The 25,010-nt window shown below is 41.5% G+C and overlaps 1 protein-coding gene across 3 annotated transcripts in view; it reads left to right on the top strand.

Annotated features, from left to right (window-relative positions):
• Window positions 1-20,344, top strand: part of NTRK2 (neurotrophic receptor tyrosine kinase 2) — a gene marked incomplete at both ends in the record, with an annotated part of 379,052 nt that extends 358,708 nt beyond the window's left edge. For all 3 annotated transcript variants that reach the window (XM_079706398.1, XM_079706397.1, XM_079706396.1), the window contains 2 exons: window positions 19,139-19,297; window positions 20,159-20,344. In XM_079706398.1, the coding sequence (XP_079562524.1) occupies window positions 19,139-19,297; window positions 20,159-20,344 (345 nt within the window). The remainder of the gene's footprint in view (window positions 1-19,138; window positions 19,298-20,158) is intronic.
• Window positions 20,345-25,010: the final 4,666 nt, after the last annotated feature.

The following is a 25,010-nucleotide window of genomic DNA, read 5'->3' as shown; positions in this document are numbered from 1 at the left end:
GAAGGACTTCTTAGAGTCCCACCAGCCCTTGACTGCATGCTTCAGGACTTCTAGTAAGGGAGAAAAAGGACCCCTTCCCTTGCTCTGTGGTTAAGCCACTGTCTCTGTCCCATGAAGCTGGCAGTGATCCCTAACTGTTGTGTCCTCTGCGTCCCTGCATTGGCTCAGCTTGTGGTTCGTTGCAGCTCAGTGGGCTAGCATGTGTAAAGTTCTTGGTTGTGCCTGCAGTACGTGCTGAGCCACAAAACTAAACACACCCCAGCCATTGCAGCCTCTTTGGGGCAGTGTGGCCAACTCCTACTCAGGGAACTTAAGTGGGGAATCAGGACCTCGATCTTCTTTGACAGCTTTCTCTCCAGCTCTTTCCCAATAGTCTCCTTTCCTGTGACCCTCTGGACATGGTGGCAAATGTTCAGGCATCCTGATGTCAACTTCTTAGTGGAAGGGGGCTGAAAACATCACTAGATTAAAGAATGGGCCAAACTGTGCCGGTATCATGAGCCCCAGCAGTTGGTCACATTTCCACTGTGGCATCAATTCCCCACCTTGCGTTATGATTATAGAACAAGCTCCTGAGGGCACGGACTTAACCTCATCCAACGTTGTTTCCCCACAGTGCACGTAGCACTAAATGCAAATGGGTTAAAATGTACTAACATAAAGCCACATGGATTGGGTGTTACCACGTAAGCCATATTTTATCTCAGCTACCTCACTTGAGCCTCACAGATAATGACCTGGTCTCCATTCTATACGTGAAAAATCTATGGCCTAGAGGGAGTTAATGACATTGCCAAAGTCACATGGAGAGTCTGGTAAGCACCAGAGTAGACCCCCGGGCTTCTGATGCAGGACACCATGTTGGGCAAAAGGAGGGAGCATCTATATGGACCGCAGTGGGAAAAGGGCCCCTCAGGACTGTGCAGGATCCTGGTCCAGGCTTGCTGCTGTTATCCCAAGGTGATTGCCTGAATATTTCTTTCTGCTTAGTTCTGGCCATTGGGCTGTTTACCACCGTTTCTAGAACTTAGCCTGTTGAGGAAGGAGATAGGCTTGATTTAGGCTTATAAGGTTTTATTCCTGTTTATATACAATGAAAGACACTAAGATATGAAGTAATTTATTTACACTCACTTAGTAAGTGGCCGAGCTAGAATAGGAAACCAGGTCTGTTGACCCCAAAACCCTTTTACTTTCTGCCACCAGTGCGTCTCAAATAGGAATCTGGGTAGACTTTGGACACAAGTTGGTGTGTCCAGACCAGAGACTCATGAAGCCACAAAATCAACATGGCCCAAGTTTCTAAAGCATCACTTTTAATAAGCGATTTGGGGAAAAATCATGACTTTTCATATCGCACTGTGGAATCGAATGCCACAATTATATCAGATGTTAAAGATGAAATACAAGACTTTAAAGAAATTCCACGCCTGCCATAAGCACCTTGGTCTAGGCTTATAGACATGGTCCCAATTCCTCCCCACTCCCCTGGTCTTTTACTTCTTTCTGCAGTTGTGGGTGCTTTGGTGGAATGGTTTGAGAGGCCCCCAGCGCCAGCACACTGGTTTCCCATAACACTGAGCAGCCACTGTTATTAACTCTTTTCTATCCACCCTGCAGAGGAAAGCTGCTGGTCAGAAACTGAGCTCCCGTTTCACAATCACAAAATTACTGCCTCTTATAATATGTGCACTTTCTATGGGTATATTTTATCTGTAATTATGTCGGGAGAGGTATGAAAAAAGGAGTTTTAAGTGTAAGTGATGTCTTTAGCGCACAACATGTCACACAGCGTAAGAGCTCAGTAATTGAGAGTTACTTGTATTACATGATTTCTTAGCTCTCACAATCATCATAAGAAATCACAGCGTCTTTTATAACCAAGGTCACAATCTCTATGCATTCCATGTATCACAGACATAACAGAAGGACCATAATGATGCCAGGTAGGCATTCAGAACTCCCTGGAGAAAGCAACTTTCCCATTAATGTTACACTCACAAGGACACAGACATCAGTTTCTGTATCAGAATGAACTGGGAAGAAAGACAACTTATTCACTTTTAACTGGCTCTGGCGTATTAAGTTCTCATCTCAGGTTAATGGTGGAATTACATTCTGGCAGGTCCTCAGTGTTAACTAACAAGCTGGGGTTAATGGTGGCACAGATATGCGCTGTCCAACCAGAAACCTGATCTGTCCACGTACTAGACATGATGCCTTGAGAGCAGCAAGAATCACGGTAATTACAGCTGGTATGGAGAGTGCTGTTTCTAGTACAGAGAAGCTTTTTCCCCCTACTCTGTTGGCAAATCACTGATTTTTTCCTTTACTTAAAGCTAGCTGGAATACCAGCCTTTCTGAGTTATTTCCATAGAAACAATTTCACATTGGAATTTTGGTACTAAACCAACGTAATGTGATCACCTTAACATAGACAGTGACATGAATCTGTACAACTCCTGCTTTCCTGGTTGTCTTTGCTCATCACGTGTCAGTCTCTGTTGGCTTTTCACTATAAAAGGATGCGATGCTTTGGTCTCAAGTACTAAAGAGTCAGATGATCTCCTGCGTTAAAAACCATAATGCTCAGGAGGCCATAAAAAGCTCAGTAATACTGAACGTTAAAATAATGACAGCTTGATGAGATGTGGATCGTTGGAATGTACATGTTCCCATTGCTGAGTGATGTAGCAGTACAGTGACCACACGGCAGCCCGCATGCTGTCTTTGTTCTTTCCAAAGGCTTCATCCTCCCATTGAGCCACTTGGGAAACTCCCCATTTAAATAGGTAAGACTTAGTGGGGCGAGGAGAGGGGAGGCAGTCAGAGGAAGGGGGATGCTGTTACTGTTTAATTTCACTGTATTGTTAAAATGAAGAATCCTCGTTTCTGGATCTCAATGTGATTCTTAAACATGAGTGTGATTGCAGTTTTAAGCTGTACTGAGAGAAGGCTTTTTGCTCCTGATTAGAGCAAATGTGAAATAAGGTGAAAGTATAATCACTTCTAAGACTGGGGCTCTTGGCTCCTGAAAGTACATATAGTGCACAAGCAGGGGACAATAGGGCCCACGAGGGATGTCACTTGAGGTGACATGGAGTCCCGGAAGCCCTTCTGCCTTTATCTATACATGACCGGGGAGTTCCAGGGTCTGCTCCCTCTCCCTTAGCTACCCCCAGGGCAGTTGGGATGGAGTGGGGGGACATGGTGAGGACTAAGATTGCCCTAAGGTTTGCCATGGAAATAAGCTGAATCTGGGGGCTGCTGTGGAACAACAGCACCTGCTAAGCTCTGGAATCAGTTGATAACAGGGGAACTGTCAAGAGTAACCCAAGAAGGGAAAAGAGCAGGGGTGTTGAGCCTTAACTTGGGGCCATAAAAATGCTGAGAGAGGACTACAGATCTGCATTATGGACCAGAATTGCACAGCTCCTAGTATTTGAAGCTGTTCTTGCCCCTCCTTGGAGTATGCTAGAATCAGAAGGGGAAGCATTGACAAGGAGAGTATTGTGGCCTGAATGTCTGTGTTCCCCCGAAACTCAGATCTAACCCTAACCCCCAGTGTGGCTGCATTCAAAAATGGGGTCTCTGAGGAAGTAATTAAGGTTAAGTGAGGTCATAGGGTAGAGCCCCCATCCAATAGGATTAGTGTCCTTGTAAAAGGAGACATCAGAAGTTCACGCATTCTCTGCACACAAACAAGCTACACACAGACATCTGTAAGCCAGGAAGAGAGCTCTCACCAGAGACTGAACTGTCTGGAACCTTGATCTTGGATTTCTAGCTTCTAGAACTGTGAGAAAATAAATGTCTTGTTTTAGCCACCCAGTCTACGGTATTTTGTTATGGCAGACTGAGCAAACGAATGCAGAGAGCCTTTCCTAGCCCTGAGTCCGACTCCATGTCAGACTTGAGGCAGAATGTGTTTGGTTTGGAGATATGGGTCCTGTTGTAGATGCTACCACGTCTAAGCTGTGTGGTCTTGGGTAGGTCACATTATCTCTGGGCCTGGGGATTCCTCATCTCTTAAACTGAGATAAAAGAACATGTCTGACTTACCCCAGAGGATTACTGGTGAATCAAATACTTAGCATAACAACAACAGCTAATATATTTTACACTTTTATTATGTACCAGGTGTTATTCTAAGAGCTTTATTACATGTAGTAAAATTCACCTTTTTTAGTGTACTGTTCTGAGTTTTGGCAAACACAGTCATTTAACTGCCACCACAATCAAGACTTAGAACATTGTCATCACGCCCCCCAAATTCCCTCATGCCTCTGTAAGACAAGCCCCCCCCCACCAATTACCAGGCCCTGACAACCATACATTTTCTAGACCTATAGTTTGCCTTCTCAAGAATGTCATACAAATGGCATCACAGGATGGCACCACAGAGCTTTCCTAATATCAACTCATTTAATCTTCACAACCATATTCTGAGGTAGGTACCATTATTATAGAATGAATGGATGCGGAAATGCTATGGAAAAGCAAAACACGTATACAGACATAAGGTATTATTATTTTTCACTCTTTATATTATTATATTTTTATATATTTTATTTTTAATAAAAAATATATAATATAAATATATAAATAATTTTAAATATTTTATTTATATTTTTATTTATATTTATATATTTTATTTAAAAATTATTATATTTTTATACATTTTATATATTTTATATTATTATATTATTATTTCATGGTAGAATAAAGACAAAATCAATTCTCAATGGAAAAAATATTCACAAAATATTGTTAGCAATAAGGTCCAGCAAACCCTCTCGTGACTAATTCAAAAACCCTTGGCTTGTAGTTAGTAAGTCACAACCCTTGTATCTGTGACCAGATTGGTAATGGTAAAAGATAATGGAAGATTTCCAGTTTGCAAGTAATAGCAACTTCAGGTATAGCGATAAACATTTCCCGCTGTAAGAGAGAGGGGCAACCAGGCTGTCCCTAGCACTCCTCCTGACCCCATTCATTCATGACTGTCTTCACTGAGTTCCATTCATTCAGGACTTCTAGGCAAGGCAGGAAGAGCTGAATCACTTCCCATGAAGTATCCCCTGGTTCCGTAGCCACATGCCACAGAAGCACCCCATCACTCTTTGTAACAGGAGAACCCTGATCTTCCTGGATGTGGTCATAAAGCACCCACAGTCAGACCACAATGGTCCCAGGTTCTCCAAGGAAAAGATTTTGCACAAATTGTTTATCCTTTTTTTAAACTTCATATTACAGATGCAACACATAATAAATAAATAATGTCCAGTTATTTCTTAAAGTTTACAGCTATCATGAATTTTTAAGGAACAGATCAGGAGAAACTGTTGAAACAAAGGAAGCGGGTGCAGGGTGTGACAAGAAGGTTTATGAGCCTCTTCAGTATTTAATGTGGCCAAAAGCCTCTGACAGCTAATCACCTCTTACTGAGGCTTGCCCTTTGGCCTGCACGTTTCTAAGGAAGTAAAACGTTTCGCTTCCAAACAAGTTATCACTCACTTACTTAGTAAAGACCACAAGCTGAAAGTGGCCTCCCAGATTTCACTGCTCTTTGCTACTTAAGTATAGAAGGTCCCAGATTAGCTTTACTCACCTTTAAATCACCAGTGTTTTCAAAGCCAGCTAGGCATTTGCTTTGGGTCTATAGAAGGGCTCCAGCCTGCCACTGTGCCTCTCATATACACAGAAGGGAGATGAGGCATCCCCATGGATGGGGAATGAGTTGTGGGGAAGACAAGCATGATCCTCTGGGGAGATAAAATAATTGAGCAAGACAAAAGACAACGTTGGAATTTGAAATGGGACTGGACAAGTGAGATTTGAGAGGATATTCAAAGAAAGGGGATTGGGAATGGACTGGGAGGGCCCACACTGAGAGGGATGGATGCTGAAAGAGAAGAGAAGACAATGAGGGAGGAAGGAGGAGGGTGGATGCTTGTTACCTCCTCTCTCATCAACCGAGGTCCCTGGAAAATGGGTTGTGCATTCCTCATAAACTTGTACCAGGGATAAAGATGCTTCGTGTATTTGTAAAAATTAAGTAAGAACCTAGGGTCCCTGCATGAATAATAGTGGGATAGAGAGCTGTCTTCAATACTGCTGGTCACCAATTCATATCTCTACTTGCTCAGCAAGTTCCTTGACCTTCCTAAATTCTAGTTTTCCAGTGTAGAAAAATAAATCATATTGTTTGTTAAGCCATGGGGAAATAGTCACCATTTACAGCCTAGTCACCAAAGAGAATATACCCAAAGAGTATTTCTTGGGTAAGAAATAAATATTGTAGTTGAACTGATTAGATGTTCCCAATTTGATTTAAAAATAATAAAATCATCAGTTTCTTTTTTTGTTGTTGTTAGAGTATAGATGCTTTACAATGTTGTGTTAGTTTCTGCTGTACAACAAAGTGAATCAGCTATATGTATACATATATCCCCTCCCTCTTGGACCTCCCTCCCCTGCCCATCCCACCCATTTATGTCATCGCAGAGCACCGAGCTGAGCTCCCTGTGCTATACAGCATTTCTGACACAAGACAGTTTTACCAAGGGCCTTTTAGTATTCTTTCCAGGATTTATGGTTTTAATACCTTTCAAACAAGTAGATTTAAAGGATGCTTAGGCCTAGGTATTTTTCCTAGAACAGGTTTTTTTTTTTTTTTTTAAACCAGATCGTCCTGTACATGTCACCATCAAAATTATGAAGTGTCATGGAAATAAACAGTAAGAGCTAAACAAACAGTTCTTTTTGCAGATGTTTTAAAAACAGGATCCATTATTTTCCATAACTTGATTTATTTTAGGCACTATGGAATTTCTTTTTGGCCATTGGCCCCAGACATTGTTCTGATTAACTTCACTGATTTAAGCAAGTCACGGTGATTAGCAGCCCTGATGGCCATTCATTCTTTCCTTTTTCATGGTTTAATTTTCTTCTTTAGTCTCTGTCCTTCCTCTCTCACCTCAGAAGATATGAGATGCTATCTTATAGAGCAATATTCTCTCATGTTATTCATTATGACGTCTTCCTAAACTTCATTCCCAGGTCGAATAGTACCAGGTCTGCACCACAGACTTCCCCATCTACTGTACAGATGATAAACTGAGGAATGAACGGGATTTCACACACAGCTTAGAGAGTTTTTATACTCCATGTGAATGCCAGTATTTTGGATTGCATTTTATTAAGAAGTTTTGAATTTCATCGAATGGTTCTTATTTGTAGGATCAATTAGGTGAGCCAGTTTCCATCCATTTAATCTAAGGTTGGTTCTATGAAGAGTTTAGAGAAGTTATTGGCGGTGGATGGGAAAATAGTGAACACTGATCTCTTTGAAGGAACACATTGAGAATTCCTCCCCAAATCTCAACAGTCAGAAGAAACTCGAAGACATGGTCTGCTTACCAACCAACCCCCTCCATGCCTTGCCAGCCATAACTGCTCAGCATCCTTCCTCTTGAGGCATGTGATCCATTAGCAAAAATAGGGAATGCCTGCAGTATTACCAGAGCTGTACTAAGGGGTGCTTAGAAACATTGCTGAGCTATAGTAGGGAGGGTACGTTCCTTGAAATGATGGAACTTGAACTTGCCTTTAGGAGACCTTCCAGAGTAGGTAGAAAAAAGGAGAGATCAAACTTTCCAAGAGGCATGAGTAGATTTGGCCTGGGAGAGGAGCCACAGCTAAGTTTGCTGGCTGAATATAGGGCATGAATTGGAGAATGCAGAAGCCAGAAACACAGAGTGACCCATCAGAGTGAGTACAAGATGTCCTGTGGGGAGGGGTTATGTGTGTGTGTTTTTAGATAAGCTACTTAAACTCTCTGAATTTGGGGGGCATTACTTATAATGTGAAGGAAAGTCGATGTCTTCTCAAGACGGTAATTATTGGGCTCAAGTGAGATCATCGAGTAGAAGTTCTTTGTAAAGATCAACTTCTCTGTGTTGACAGATGATTATGGTGGGAAGGTGGTGGCAAGTGGTTAATTACAGAACTAAAACCCCAGGCTCGTGGGTTGAGGAAAATAAAAACTGCAAGTCCAAGTCAACTCCCCAGCTAAGTGGATTTCCCATGTTGCATCAGCTTACTCTGGTGCGTTTAGTGAAGAGCACGTTCCTCACCCAAGTCGATCACTGAAAGGTCTCTCCTGGCACCACTGAGTATCTGGCAGTCAAAGCAACAGTTCTGACTCCCAGTGTCATACCTGGGATCACATTCCATCTCACAAATATTTAAGCAAGAGTGTGAGGGCCAACGGCCAATTTGCACATACAAGACAAATATCTCATTGTGTTTGTCACTGCACAGTATGTGGTTTTGTGAGTTCTAAAAACCATCCAGTGACTGTGACTGGAATGTGACAGTAATTTGTAACCATGGTGGCTCTTTTTTCTATTTTTACTTTTTAGGTCCACTTTTGTGACATGCTTCAAAATCCTGAGAAAGGACTGCAAACGAAATATTCAGAAATGTTCTAAACGGGTTTAGAAAACTTGTGAACCCTGTCTGAACTTTTATTAGATGCTCCCACCACTCACCCATTTGACACCAGAACAAGGAAAGCATTATTTATAATGGCATGTGTGAAATCCCAGAGGGGATTCTTGAAAGAATTAGAGTGAAAAATCTGTCCCAAAGAGACTGCAAGCATAAAATAAATGATCAGATGGGAAAACATGTAAATCAGAAATTGAATCTTTTTTTTTCCCCTCCTTTAAAGGACACAGGAGCCTCTTCTTTGGCCATTAGCAATATAGGACAGAGAATCCGGAAGAGTAGGTGTAATCAGAGGGGCCCCAGAGTACTTGTCATTGCAGAGTGAGGAGTGTGGGAGAGTTGTAGTGTTGACTCTTCTTAATGTCTCCATGGCTGCTTCCCATTGAGAAAATAAAGGCTAGATAATAAAGGCTACAGAGAAAGAGGCAACACCTAGAAAGCATTTAGTGCATTAAAATTCATAAAGGGCTTTCACAAATATTGTCTGCTTGAGTTAACCCTGGGAGGTATATATTGTTACCCACATTTTATAGTTGGAAAAATTAAGACACAGAGAGGTTTGGCAAGTAGTGAAATTAACTCTGGAGCCCAGAGTTTTGTTTTTTTTTTTTTTAATTGAGGTATACTTGACATATAACATTATATTTGTTTCAGGTGTACAACATAAGGATTTGATATCTGTATATATTGCAAAATGATCACAGCCATAAGTCTAGTTAACATCTGTCTCCTCACATAGTTACAATTTTTTGTTGTTGTGATGAAAACTTTTAGGATTTACTTTCAAATATGCAATACAGTATTATTAACTATAGTCACCTTGCTGTACCTTACATCCTCAGGATTTATTTATTTTACAACTGGAAATTTGTACCTTTTGGCCCCCTTCTAAAGTCATGAATTGAGTGTTGTCCCCTGCACCACAGCTGGGAACACAAAAAGAATATGGAAAACCTGGCGTCTCCATAGGTTAACACGTCCCAAAGCGGGATATTTACCGTCTGGTTCTAGGAATGTATGTGAGTGGCTCTCTATCTCTCTCCCTCTCCCCCGCAAACACACAGCCAAATTAGTTTAATTCACTAAGTTAAACAAAGTTAAATCTGTTCTTTCTGCCTGAGACACTTCATGGGAATTCTGTGCATTATGAATCTCCAAGAAATGAAGAGGGTTACAGGTTATAGTATATTTGATACATCTGAACTAGGAACACATGTGGCAAGCTAGCTCTTAATACTTTGAGGGTCAGGTATCCAAAAGAACACCACATCGGTCCATAATATCCCAGTCTTCCCTTTACTACCACAGACCAACTGTACATTGGATGTATGGTCTAATTTCAATATTTTTCGAATTCTACTTTCAATATGTCAATTTCAATTGTTTCACTATTCCCATTCAAGAAAGAATTATGTCTTCTTCACTAAAAACCTGGGCAGAGACCTCTCACTCCCCATAACTGTGCGCATATAGCTCCCTGCACTGCCACAAAGCCTCTCCTCGGTGCTGGGGTATAGGCTGCCAGCACCCGGGGGACCATTCCACCTTGGTATCCTTCGTGTTTGTAAGTATCTGAAAACGTAGGAAACTCCTGTGTGTTGGCAGATTTCCTTTCCCAAAGTCCTGGGTACATGGGGTTTCAGGGTTGCAGAGCGGGGCAGATAGCCATCAGCCAGAAACACGCCCATTTGGCTGTGCCAATATGACCACCAGCAACCTTTCTGGTCAGTGCCTGTATTGCACGGGTTGTGTTTTGGATATCGACCCTGGTGGTGAGTATTGTCATGTCCAGGCAGCTCCATGAGGGAAATCTGTGCTCGTTGAACAGTGACTACCTGTCCCTGCGGAATAAGGAGAAAGCGAGGAAATTGAAAGCTGATGGAAGGCAACAAGCTTGCACTTAGCGCATGAACTTTTGGTGTATTCAAAGCTGAACAGTAAAAATACAGGGGCGCCTTAACCCTGAGCCAGCAAGTCATGTTTCGACTTGTCAGAGTTGGATTCCTCGTACAGAGGAGAATGGGGAAAAATCATGCATGCTTTCTTCGATGCTAAGAGCATCATTTGAAATCAACAAGCAAATTAGACATCTCTGACTCTCCACTCCTTGGGCTACGGAGTTGAGCAGCATTTTTCAGGCACTGTTAGTCCATTTCCTTCCCTTAGTGAGTCAGAAATGGATATTGAGAACTATAATCGGGCAGAAACTCTGTGTGGCATTGTTCTCAGAGGTCAGGGGGTGGGAGTTGTTAGGGAAATCTAATTCCTGCTGTCCTGTGAGCTCACCCACTGCCCCGTTGTCAGCATGGCATTTGGGCAGGTAGTGCTGAGGTTCATCAGCGTGAAAAGTAGGACCTGCCACCCATGGGGCTACTGTGCAGAAATCTTATCTTGGTTTAAAAATCAGACAGTCTTGATGGGCTACAAACCTGTATATGGAATATACTTAGTATTTCTCCAGAAAGTAGGAAATCATAAACAAGTCTCTTTGGTCAAAGTTTTCTTTGCCTGTGCTAATGCTGTTGTTACCTAATGCCTCAGCCTTGGTGCTTTTACTAAAATGGGTTTTTCAAAAACCATACTTACTTATTAACTTTTTTTTAACATTTTAATTGGAGTATAATTGCTTTACAGTGGTGTGTTAGCTTCTGCTTTATAACAAAGTGAATCAGTTATTCATATACATATATCCCCATATCTCTTCCCTCTTGCGTCTCCCTTCCTCCCACCCTCCCTATCCCACCCCTCTAGGTGGTCACAAACCACCGAGCTGATCTCCCTGTGCAGCTGCTTCCCACTAGCTATCTATTTTACATTTGGTAGTGTATATATGTCCATATATACACTACCACTCTTTCACTTTGTCCCAGCTTACCCTTCCCCCTTCCTGTGTCCTCAAATTCATTCTCTTGTAGGTCTGCATCTTTATTCCCGTCTTGCCCTAGGTTCTTCACGATTTTTTTTTTTTTAGATTCCATATATATGTGTTAACATACGGTATTTGTTTTTCTCTTTCTGACTTACGTCACTCCGTATGACAGATTCTAGGTCCATCCACCTCACTACAAATAACTCAATTTCGTTTCCTTTTATGGCTGTGTAATATTCCATTGTATATATGTGCCACATCTTCTTTATCCATTCATCTGTCGATGGACACTTAGGTTGCTTCCACGTTCTGGCTATTGTAAATAGTGCTGCAATGAACATTGTGGAACATGACTCTTTTTGAGTTATGGTTTTCTCGGGGTATATGCCCAGTAGTTGGATTGCTGGGTCGTATGGTAGTTCTACTTTTAGGTTTTTAAGGAACCTCCATACTGTTCTCCATAGTGGCTGTATCAATTTGCATTCCCACCAACAGTGCAAGAGGGTTCCCTTTTCTCCACACCCTCTCCAGCATTTATTGTTTCTATATTTTTTGATGATGGCCATTCTGACCGGTGTGAGATCATATCGCACTGTAGTTTTGATTTGCATTTCTCTAATTATTAATGATGTTGAGCAGTCTTTCATGTGTTTGTTGGCAATCTGTATATCTTCTTTGGAGAAATGTCTATTTAGGTCTTCTGCCCATTTTTGGATTGGATTGTTTGTTTTTTTTGATATTGAGCTGCATGAGCTGCTTGTAAATTATGGAGATTAATCCTTTGGCAGTTGCTTCATTTGCAAGTATCTTCTCCCTTCCTAAGGGTTGTCTTTTCTTCTTGTTTATGGTTTCCTTTGCTGTGCAAAAGCTTTTAAGTGTAATTAGGCCCCATTTGTTTGTTTTTGTTTTTATTTCTATTTCCCTAGGAGGTGGGTCAAAAAGGATCTTGCTGTGATTATGTTATAAAGTGTTCTGCCTATGTTTTCCTCTAAGAGTTTGAAAATGTCTGGCCTTACATTTAGGTCTTCAATCCATTTTGAGTTTATTTTAGTGTATGGTGTTAGGGAGTGTTCTAATTTCATACTTTTACATGTAGCAGTCCAGATTTCCCAGCACCACGTATTGAAGAGGCTCTCTTTTCTCCATTGTATATGCTTGACTCCTTTTTCAAAGATAAGGTGACCATATGTGCGTGGGTTTATCTTTGGGCTTTCTATCCTGTTCCATTGATCTATATTTCTGTTTTTATGCCAGTACCATACTGTCTTGATTACTGTAGCTTTGTAGTATAGTCTGAAGTCCAGGAACCTGATTCCTCCAGCTCTGTTTTTCTTTCTCAAGATTGCTTTGGCTATTCGGGGTCTTTTGTGTTTCCATACAAACTGTGAAATTTTTTGTTCTAGTTCTGTGAAAAATGCCAGTGGTAGTTTGATAGGGATTGCATTGAATCTGTAGATTGCTTTGGGTAGTATACTCATTTTCATAATGTTGATTCTTCCAATCCAAGAACAGGGTATATCTCTCATCTATTTGTATCATTTTTAATTTCTATCATCAGTGTCTTATAATTTTCTGCATACATGTCTTTTGTCTCCTTAGGTAGGTTTATTCCTAGGTATTTTATTCTTTTTGTTGCAATGGTAAATGGAAGTGTTTTCTTAATATCACTTTAAGATTTTTCATCATTAGTGTATAGGAATGCCAGAGATTTCTGTGCATTAATTTTGTATCCTGTTACGTTACCAAATTCATTGAATAGCTCTAGTAGTTTTCTGATAACATCTTTAGGATTCTCTATGTATAGTATCATGTCATCTGCAAACAGTGACAGCTTTACTTCTTCTTTTCTGATTTGGATTCCTTTTGTTTCTTTTCCTTCTCTGATTGCTGTGGGTAAAATTTCCAAAACTATGTTGAATAATATTGGTGAGAGTGGGCAACCTTGTCTTCTTCTGGATCTTAGTGGAAATGGTTTCAGTTTTTCACCATTGAGGATGATGCTGGCTGTGGGTTTGTCATATATGGCCTTTATTATGTTGAGGTAAGTTCCCTCTATGCCTACTTTCTGAAGGGTTTTTATCATAAATGGGTGTTGAATTTTGTCAAAAGCTTTCTTTGCATCTATAGAGATGATCATATGGTTTTTCTCCTTCAATTTGTTAATATGTTGTATAACACTGATCGACTTGCATATATTGAAGAATCCTTGCATTCCTGGGATAAACCCCACTTGATCATGCTGTATGATCCTTTTAATGTGCTGTTGGAGTCTGTTTGCTAGTATTTTGTTGAGGAAGTTTGCATCTATGGTCCTCAGTGATATTGGTTTGTAGCTTTTTTGTGTGTGTGACATCTTTGTCTGGTTTGGGTATCAGGGTGATGGTGGTCTTGTAGAATGAGTTTGGGAGTGTTCCTCCCTCTGCTATATTTTGGAAGAGTTTGAGAAGGATAGGTGTTAGCTCTTCTCTAAATGTTTGATACAATTCGGCTGTGAAGCCATCTGGACCTGGGCTTTTGTTTGTTGGAAGATGTTTAATCACGTTTTCAATTTTAGTGCTTGTGATAGGTCTGTTCATATTTTCTATTTCTTCCTGGTTCAGTCTTGGAAGGTTGTGCTTTTCTAAGAATTTGTCCATTTCTTCCAGGTGGTCCATTTTATTGGCATGGAGTTGCTTGTAGTAATCTCTCATGATCCTTTGTATTTCTGAAGTGTCAGTTGTTACTTCTCCTTTTTCATTTCTAATTCTATTGATCTGAGTCTTCTCCCTTTTTTCTTCTTGAGTCTGGCTAATCAATTTTGTTTATCTTCTCAAAGAACCAGCTTTTAGTTTTATTGATCTTTGCTATCATTTCCCTCATTTCTTTTTCATTTATTTCTCATCTGATCTTTATGATTTCTTTCCTTCTGCTAACTTTGGGGTTTTTTTGTTCTTCTTTCTCTATTTGCTTTAGGTGTAAGTTTAGGTTGTTTATTTGAGATGTTTCTTGTTTCTTAAGGTAGGATTGTATTGCTATAAACTTCCCTCTTAAAAGTACTTTTCCTGCATCCCATAGGTTTTGGGTCATTGTGTTTTCATTGTCATTTGTTTCTAGGTATTTTCTGATTTCCTTTTTGATTTCTTCAGTGATCTCTTGGTTATTAAGTAGTGTAATGTTTATCCTCCATGTGTTTGTAATTTTTACAGATTTTTTCCTGTAATTGATATCTAGTCTCAGAGCGTTGTGGTCAGAAAAGTTACTTGATACAATTTCAATTTTCTTAATTTTACCAAGGCTTGGCTTGTGACCCAAGATATGATCTATCCTGGAGAATGTTCCATGAGCACTTGAGAAAAAAGTGTGTTCTGTTGTTTTTGCATGGAATGTCCTATAAATATCAGTTAAGTCCATCTTGTTTAATGTATCATTAAAACTTGTGTTTCCTTATTTATTTTCATTTTGGATGATCTGTCCATTGGTGAAAGTGGGGTGTTAAAGTCCCCTACTATGATTGTGATACTGTCAATTTCCCCTTTTATGGCTGTTAGTATTTGCCTTATGTATTGAGGTGCTCCTATGTTGGGTGCAGAGATATTTACAATTGTTATATACTCTTCTTGGATTGATCCCTTGATCATTATGTAGTGTCCTTCTTTGTCTCTTGTAATAGTCTTTATTTTAAAGTCTATTTTGTCTGATATGAGAATTACTACTCCAGCTTTATTTTGATTTCCATTTACATGGAATATCTTTTTCCATCTCTTCACTCTGGCTGTATGTATCCCTAGGTCTGAAGTGAGTCTCTTGTAGACAGCATATATACGGGTCTTGTTTTTGTATCCATTCAGCCAGTCTATGTCTTTTGGTTGGAGCATTTAATCCATTTACATTAAGGTAATTATCAATATGTATGTTCTTTTTACCATTTTATTAATTATTTTGGGTTTGTTTTTGTAGGTCTTTTCCTTGTCTTGTGTTTCCTGCCTAGAGAAGTTCCTTTAGCATTTGTTGTAAAGCTGGTTTGGTGGTGCTGAATTGTCTTAGCTTTTACTTGTCTGTAAAGGTTTTAATTTTCCGTCAAATCTGAATGAGATCCTTGCTGGGCAGAGTAATCTTGGTTGTAGGTTTTTCCCTTTCATCACTTTAAATATGTCCTGCCACTCCCTTCTGGCTTGCAGAGTTTCTGCTGAAAGATCAGCTGTTAACCTTATGGGGATTCCCTTTTGTATTATTTGTTGTTTTTCCCTTGCTGATCTTAATATTTTTTGTTTGCATTTAATTTTAGATAGTTTGATTAATATGTGTCTTGGCGTGTTTCTCCTTGGATTTATCCTGTATGGGACTCTCTTTGCTTCCTGGACTTGATTAAGTATTTCCTTTCCCATACTAGGGAATGTTTCAACTATAATCTCTTCAAATATTTTCTCAGTCCCTTTCTTTTTCTCTTCTTCTTCTGGGACCCTTATAATTCAAATGTTGGTGCATTTAATATTGTCCCAGAGGTCTCTGAGACTGTCCTCAATTCTTTTCATTGTTTTTTCTTTATTCTGCTCTGCAGTAGTTATTTCCACTATTTTATCTTCCAGGTCACGTATCCATTCTTCTGCCTCAGTTATTCTGCTATTGATCCCTTCTGGAGAATTTTAAATTTCATTTATTGTGTTGTTCATGATTGTTTCTTTGCTCTTTAGTTCTTCTAGGTCCTTGTTAAACGTTTCTTGTATTTTGTCCATTCTATTTCCAAATTTTTGGATCATCTTTACTATCATTATTCTGCGTGCTTTTTCAGGTAGACTGCCTATTTCCTCTTCATTTGTTACGTCTGGTGGGTTTTTTACCTTGCTCCTTCATCTTTCTTTGTCTTGTCATTTGCTTAACTTACTGGGTTTGGGATCTCCTTTTCACAGGTGGCAGGTTAGTAGTTCCCATTGTTTTTGGTGTCTGCCCCCAGTGGCTAAGGTTGGTTCAGTGGGTTGTGTAGGCTTCCTGGTGGAGGGGACTAGTGCCTGTGTTCTGGTGGATGAGGCTGGATCTTGTCTTTCTGGTGGGCAGGTACACCTCTGGTGGTGTGTTTTGGGGTGTCTGTGACATTATGATTTTAGGCAGCCTCTCTGCTAATGGGTGGGGTTGTGTTCCTGTCTTGCTAATTGTTTGGCATAGGGTGTCCAGCACTATAGTTTGCTGATCGTTGAGTGGAGCTGCTTCTGGGTGTTGAGATGGAGATCTCTGGGAGATTTTCACCCTTTGATATTATATGGAGCTGCAAGGTCCCTGGTGGACCAATGTCCTGAACTTGGCTCTCCCACCTCAGAGGCACAGCCCTAACCCCTGGCTGGAGCACCAAGAGCCTGTCATCCACACGGCTCAGAATAAAAGGGAGAAAAAAAGAAAGAAAGAAAGAAAGAAAGAAAGAAAGAAAGAAAGAAAGAAAGAAACAGAAAATTAAATTAAATTAAATTAAAAAGTTATTTAAATAAAAACCAAAGAATAATTATTAAAAATTTTTTTAAGTAATTAAAAAAAAAGAAAGGAAGAACAGCCAAACCAAAAAACAAATCCACCAATGATAACAAGCTCTGAAAACTTCACTAAAAAACAAAAAAACAAACAAAAAAAAGGACAGGGCTTCCCTGGTGGTGCAGTGGTTGAGAGTCCACCTGCCAATGCAGGGGACGCAGGTTCTTGCCCCGGTCCAGGAAGATCCCACATGCCGCGGAGCGGCTGGGCCCGTGAGCCATGGCCACTGAGCCTACGCGTCCAGAGCCTGTGCTCCGCAACGGGAGTGGCCACAACAGTGAGAGGCCCTTGTACCGCAAAAAAATAAATAAATAAATAGAAAATGTGGACACACAGACCCTAGGACAAATGGTAAAAGCAAAGCTATACAGACAAAATCTCACACAGAAGAATATGCATACAAACTCACAAAAGAAGAAAAAGGGGGGGGGGGCGGAAGTATATATATTGTTGCTCCCACAGCCCACCTCCTCAATTTGGGATGATTCCTTGTCTATTCAGGTATTCCACAGATGTGGGTACATCAGGTTGACTGTGGAGATTTCAACCGCTGCTCCTGAGGCTGCTGGGATAAATTTCCCTTTCTCTTCTCTGTTCTCACAGCTCCCGGGGTTCAGCTTTGGATTTGGACCCGCCTCTGCACGTAGGTCGCCTGAGGGCCTCTGTTCTTCGCTCAGACAGGACGGGGTTAAAGCAGCAGATTCGGGGGCTCTGGCTCACTCAGCCCAGGGGGAGGGAGGGGTACGGAGTGCGGGGCGAGCCTGCGGCGGCAAAGGCCATCGTGACGTTGCACCAGCCTGAGGCGCGCCGTGCGTTCTCCCGGGGAAGTTGTCCCTGGACCACGGGACCCTGGCAGTGGCGGGCTGCACAGGCTCCCCAGAAGGGAGGTGTGGAGAGTGACCTGTGCTTGCACACAGGCTTCTTGGTGGTGGCAGCAGCAGCCTTAGCGTCTCATGCCTGTCTCTGGGGTCCGCGCTCTTAGCTGCGGCTCGCGCCCGTCTCTGGAGCTCCTTTAAGCAGCACGTCTCTTGCCTCTTCGGCAGCTCCAGACTTTCCTGGACTCCCTCCCGGCTAGCTGTGGTGCACTAGCCCCCTTCAGGCTATGTTCACGCCGCCAACCCCAGTCCTCTCCCTGCGCTCCGACCGAAGCCCGAGCCTCAGCTCCCAGCCCCGCCTGCCCTGGCGGGTGAGCAGACAAGCCTCTCGGGCTGGTGATTGCCGGTCAGCACCGATCGATCCTCTGTGCAGGAATCTCTCCGCTTTGCCCCCTACACCCCTGTTGCTGTGCTCTCCTCCGAGGCTCCAAAGCTCCCCCCTCTCCGCCAACCGAAGTCTGCGCCTGCGAAGGGGCTTCCTAGTGTGTGGAAACCTTTCCTCCTTCACAGCTCCCTCCCACTGGTGCAGGTCCCGTCCCTATTCTTTTGTCTCTGTTTTTTCTTTTTTCTTTTGCCCTACCCAGGTACGTGGGATGTTTCTTGCCTTTTGGGAGGTCTGAGGTCTTCTGCCAGCGTTCAGTAGGTGTTCTGTAGGAGTTGTTCCACATGTAGATGTATTTCTGATGTATTTGTGGGGAGGAATGTGATCTCCGTGTCTTACTCTTCTGCCATCTTGAAGCTCCTCCTACTTATTTACTTTTGTAAATAAGCTCAGTTGAAGTTTCCTGTAGTAGATGAAATTCCAAAGACTGGACTTCTTTGTGTCCATAGCAACCTGAAACTCAGCTGCCTCTTCTGTAAAATGTGAATAATCATTTCTGCCCTGCCCATTGCTGGGTTGTGGTAAGCATGTTCAAGGCAGTTGTGTGCGCTGTCCTTACACTTTAAAGTGGAAGGAAGCTCCGGCCTTGCTGAGGAAGCAGAGTCCCTCGTTGGGTCATTTTGGATGCAAAACTCTCTACTTGTTATCCTGACCAAAGTTATCTTGTTAATTATAAGATCGAGTCATCCTCATACCAGAAAGTAGGTGTGTCTGTGTTTTATACAGGATGAATATCCACCCAATCACCATCTCTGCTCCTGTCTAGTTGTGAGAAAGAGAGAATTGCAAAACTGTGAGAAAAATCCTTTGACCACTCTTTGCCCTCTGTCTCTGTTGGCTTGAGATTATAAACCAATCGTCTTTCCCTTATGTTTTGTAAACAATTAAAATTAATAAATACAAATAAAGGAAAGGGAAAAAAATGTCCCCCACATCTCCCTTCCAAACCTTTTCTCCTGATGGTGGGAACTGATGCCACCTTGTTTACCCCTTTTCCGCCAGGTCGGTGGCCACACGATGCTGCCCATTCGCTGGATGCCTCCAGAGAGCATCATGTACAGGAAGTTCACCACCGAAAGTGACGTCTGGAGCCTGGGGGTTGTGTTGTGGGAGATCTTCACGTATGGCAAACAGCCCTGGTACCAGCTGTCAAACAATGAGGTGAGTGGCAGGTGGCACCAAGACCCCTAGAGAGCTGACACAGAGAGGCATCCCCCGGCTGGAAGTCAGGAAACGCTGTCATGTGGCTTTGTTGGGAGAAGCACCTCCCAAATGGCCTGCCATGTACCTAAATATCATGGCCAAATTATAGTCACTCTCCAAATTTAAGAGTTCTAGAAAGAGAAAAGCACAGCATTTGCTGACGCACCTGTGATTCTCTGGCATTGGGACCCAGGAGTCATTTCGTGCTGTTCATCTAGTAAATTGATAGCAGATGTGGCATTCCAGTACCCTTAGAGTCCAGCTAGCTTTTTGGTATTATTCCAGTAAGGTTTCAAGCTTCTCTCCTTTTTGCATATTTCACTAGAACATTTACTTCTAGTGAAAAACTCAAGCATTTTATTTTCCTTTTCTAATCTGTTTGCAAGTATGTCTATATTTGAGGCATCACTTCTTGGTCAAGCACCTCACTTCTTCAGGCCCACGTCTGTCTTTTATCCAATTCCATTATCCAAAATGACTGCTCATTTCTGTACCCTGGGGTTCCCTGACACAAAAGTGACTCTGGTCCCATCTCAGGCCAGTAAAACATTGGAATTCCAGGGTGTGCTTTGGGAGCATTCCATATAGATGAATTATTTCTCTACCAGTTTGGTGAAATCAGTGTGGCTTGAAAAATGAATATAAACCCATCAAATTAACCATGATATACCAACCTAGAACAGTCACTCTCTTGCCTCTGAAAAAAAGTAAACAGTGAGTGGGTTTCTTTAAAGCAGCCCTCTCTTTGTACTGACATTTATTGTATCCACATTGTTTTTCCTCCGGTCTGGCCCTATCTTTGCTCTCCATCCTGTCCAGGTGATAGAATGCATCACTCAAGGCCGAGTCTTGCAGCGACCTCGAACGTGCCCCCAGGAAGTCTATGAGCTGATGCTGGGGTGCTGGCAGCGAGAGCCCCACATGAGGAAGAACATCAAGGGCATCCACACCCTCCTTCAGAACTTGGCCAAGGCATCTCCGGTCTACCTGGATATACTAGGCTAGGGCCCTTTCCCCCAGACCGATCCTTCCCAAAGCACCTCCTCAGTTGGGCCGAGAGGATGAACGTCTTTTAACTGCCGCTGGATGCCATCAATCTGCTGTTCTTCGCTCTGACAGTATTAACTACAAAGACACCGAGAAGCTTTCTGAGGGAAGCAATGTGTACTTCTCCATCCGTAGACACAGTATGGACTTCTTTTTGGCATTATCTCTTTCTCTCTTTCCATCTCCCTTGGTTTGTTCCCTAGTTTTTTTGTTTGTTTGTTTTTCTTTCCTTTATTTTTTTGTCTTCCCTGCTTCACAATCCTCACCCTTTCTTTTTTAATCAATCTGGCTTCTGCATTACTATTAACTCTGCATAGACAAAGGCCTTAACAAACCTAATTTGTTATATCAGCAGACACTCCGGTTTGCCCACCACAACTAACAATGCCTTGTTGTATTCCTGCCTTTGATGTGGATAAAAAAAGGGAAAACAAATATTTGACTTAAACTTTGTCACTTCTGCTGTACAGACATCGAGAGTTTCTATGGATTCACTTCTATTTATTTATTATTATTACTGTTCTTATTGTTTGGGATGGCTTAAGCCTGTGTATGAAAAAGGAAAACTTGTGTTCGATCTGGGAAGCCTTTATCTATGGGAGATTAAAACCAGAGAGAAAGAAGATTTGTTATAAACCGCAGTATGGGAAGAACAAAGACAACCATTGGGATCGGCTGGCGTCAGTCCCAACTTAAGAAAACCCAGCGACTGTTAGCTGGGAAGAATGTATTCAGCACCTTCCCCCGAGGACATTTCTGAGGAGTAAAAAGACTGTTGAACTCTGTGCCATGGACTATTCTTTTCCCATCACTGGAAACACTAGAGTGTAGTACAGAGAAAAGATGGCTTCCGGGAGGTAAGATGGCACATCACACGTTCCGACAGTCTTGTCTTTGTAGGCCGCGGTGATGGCACTGGTTTGTTTTTCTAAGTGTTATCCACTGAGCCTGTGTCAAGTTCAGTTGAAAGTAGGTGGATTCTTGTCCAGCGATCATTTCAGGGTCAGGTGGGAAAGCCAAGGACTTGGAAAAGATAGGACAAGCTCTAAATTTGGAGGCAAGTTTCTCTTACATTGAACTTTTCAGATAGCATTTCCTTCCAACCCCTAGCCTCCACCCCACCCGTCCTTTTAACTGTGCAAGCAAAATTGTGCATGGTCTTTGTCGATAAAAATATCTTGTGTGCAGAAACTACCGCTCCAGACATTGTGCCCCAGATATGTAGAGCAGATCCATAAAAGGTATAACTTATATAATTAGGGGAAGCTAATGGAATTCATCAGCTGAGTATAAATGTCTCTGGGTCATATGGTGGCGATGGGTTTTAACAAATATGGACCCTGAAACCTGGCTATCCTCAACCATGTCGCACCCACTGTGGCCCTGTGGGAAGGGCAAAATCAACCCCCAAGGGACAGAAGACCTCACCCACCCTGGGGGTATCACAGGCATTGATGTTCAGTGTACACAGGCCGAGACCTTGCTCTGGGCTCTGGTTGGGAGAGTGGTCTCATTCTAAATGTACTCCATTGTCAATATGCTGTTTTGTTTTTTTCACTGCATTTTAAAAGAAAGTAAAAACAAAAACTTAGGCACAGCATACCCATGGGACACTGTGCCCAGGCCAAGCTTTGGAGGTGTGCTTCTGGGCATAGCCCTGGGTTTTGCGAAAAGAGGTTGTAAATTTAAATAGAAATTTACAGTTATCTGGGTGATCAGTTATACCAAGGAAGAAACATTTTTCTGTTCCTCAAGAAAACTTGCTACCCTCTGTGAGGGGAATTTTGCTAACTCGACATCTTTATAATACGAGCCAGATTGAAAGGGAGTGATTTGAATTCAACTTAGGTCATTTTATTTCATATTTGTTTCTGAAGGTGCAATTGCTCTGTTTAAGTTTTGCTTGTGCCCTTAGTTACTGAAGCACCTTATTTTCCATTCTAGACATTGAAAGCCAGTTCTCAAAAAATCAAAAGTGTCCATTAACAGAGAACAAAAGGAAATCCAGTAGCATCTGCTGTCAAGTGAAGGGGGTTGGACAAGTTGATGCCCATAGTCCTTTCAGGTTCTGCGCTGCCTATGAGACATGGGAGTTGAATTGTTCTCTTTGTTGGTGACCAAAAACCCTCCAGAACACACATAATAATATAACGAAAGCCATATCTCCATGATATATACCTGCACGTATATATCCTACTAAGGGCCTATGGTACTGTTAAAACACTGTGGCACCCTGTGAAGCAGTAAGAAGAGGCAGATTTGTACAAAACTTTTCTAGATTCCATCAGTGATGACCTGAAAACCTACACAGGTTTGTTATTCTCTGCGACTGGCCAGCTGCTCTGGGGGAAGAAGCTGCAAGTTACTTGTTTTATTTTAACAGAGAGCAAAGGAGGTAATACTCTAAGGGATCAAATTCAAGGAGGGCTGTGCAGTTTTAGAGCAAGGATTTGTTTAAAGCAGATGAGAGGATGGGAGCATTCCCTCCCCCTTCCAGTGTTGTGTTTTCCTCTGAAGGAAAAAAGAAAAAAAAAATTTATCTTTACCTTCTGACAAGTCCCTCAAGGTCTTGAAATGAAAGGTTCTATGCAAGTGCAAAGTTTTATAGTTATTTATATCGCTGATTATTATTCATTTTTTCCCTCTGTTGTCTCAAGAGTATGTACTGATCGTAGAGACGTCTCGCATTGAAAGAAACCCAGATTGCTTTTAAAGTAACCGAATGAATCACAGACTATCTTCAAGTCTCTGTCCCTGTTCCTCCACAATCCCCTCTTCTCATGCTCTTGTAATTTTTAGAAAAGGGGCATCCTCATTCTGCAGTGTAAAGATCACAGAATAGGGCCTGCCATCAAATTCATTAAAAACTACGACAGGAGTGGTGACAAACCTAATTCTCTAGTCTGAACTCATCCTGACAGTTGCTTCCATTTATACATTGTTTAATAGTTTTCCAAACACTTTTCACATACGTTGGCAAATTATTCCCATTTTTTTAAAAGTGAGGAAATTGAGAGTTGGAGAAGTTAAATGGCATGCTAGTACTCTCCAGGCACCTCTGGGACTTAATCTAGGTACTCTGACTCTGAAGTTCATGATTTGGTCCACTAGAGACCCTAATATATACACAAGCAGTCCAGGAGAGAAAGCACGCTAACCAATTCATGAAGCAGGACATGAAGTTAGAAGAGCAAAATGAAATATGTGAGATGCAAGCAGCTGAGATCTCATGACATATAATCATGCTCATAGCTTCAGCAAAATCCTTGTACAATGAACCAATGTCATAATCAGGCTTATTTAGAAGACATTTTGAACTATGCTATAAAAGACTATATCAGAATTCATATTATGTGTTCACATCAGCGCTCCCTGTGGTACTTCCATGTAGTTATATGTGTGTTATAAATACTAGATTTATACATAGACAAACACACATGCATAGTGTGTTTGTGAGCTTATGTATAAATTTATAGGCACACAGTAATAGAGATAATTATAGGTAGGGTGCAGTATGAATAATTTGCTTAAAATCTGCTAAATAACCAAAACTTTTTAAATGTCATGTTGCTGTTCGTGCTTCCTTTCTCCATGTGGGTAGGACCCCATCACACTTTTCAACTCTCTGCAATACTGCATGGGTGGAAGACATATTTAAGATAATGTGCTTCCCAAAACAACTAAATCAAAACCATCCCACTACATTGAGTCCTTCCTCTGGCTCCCTGCAAAGGAAAATGCAGCCGGAAATATATCTCCTTATGTAAAGGTCCAGAAAAGGAAAACTGATTTTTTTAAAAATCCTTTTGCACATTTATTTGTATTATGCTCACCTGTCCCACTGTGACCCCTTTACACTTGTGTTCAGAGTCCAAGCATTCCAGAAGAGAACTGGAGTGTTGGGAGCCCAGTGTTTTGAAGGCCAAAGGTGAGAATCCAAGACTCCACTTCCAGGCGAGTGACTCTTAGGAATTCCCACATCCTAGCGGAATGCAAGAGGCAGCAGTGTAAAATGCTGGCCTTTGCAAAGAGCCATGACAACAGGATCCCCTGGTCAGGAATAGACTTCTTTTTTTTTAAACTTACCCTTTTGTAAATTGGACCTTCTATAATGCCAATAACATTAAATTGTGTATCTAATTAAATAAATGACTGCAGACACATAGTCTCAATTCCCTTGCTCTTTCTCTTCTTTTTTTTCCCATTTGAGGACTTTTGTTTCCAATGATGAGCTTCAGTTTGGCCCTATATCACTACTACAGAAAATCTCATGAGGGGGATGGCCAGTGACCCAACTACTCAGGTTGGCTAAGTGAGCAGTTAAAGAAGTTTCTTCACAGTTTGTAATGGTGGTATGCTGAGACTCCAAGGTTGAGACAGCAAATGATATTCTAAAGAATTTGTGGTGGGAGGGAGTTGTAGCAAAATATGACAGCATATGAAGGGGTATTTTCTTGTTTGTCAGGGCTGGAATGAATCACTGCTGCTATAAGTCAAAGGTTCTCGAATATCCTTAGTTTTTGTATTTATTTCCTTTTTTTTCTTTTACCTTTATTTATGTATTTATTTATTTATATATATATTTCTTTGCTCCATTCATCACAGACACAAAGCGAAGCAAAAT

Source organism: Hyperoodon ampullatus (genome assembly GCF_949752795.1).
Source record: "Hyperoodon ampullatus genome assembly, chromosome: 6".
Taxonomy (NCBI): domain Eukaryota; kingdom Metazoa; phylum Chordata; class Mammalia; order Artiodactyla; family Ziphiidae; genus Hyperoodon; species Hyperoodon ampullatus.
Note: the sequence above shows the minus strand (reverse complement) of the source record. Positions and strands in the feature narration are given on the sequence as shown.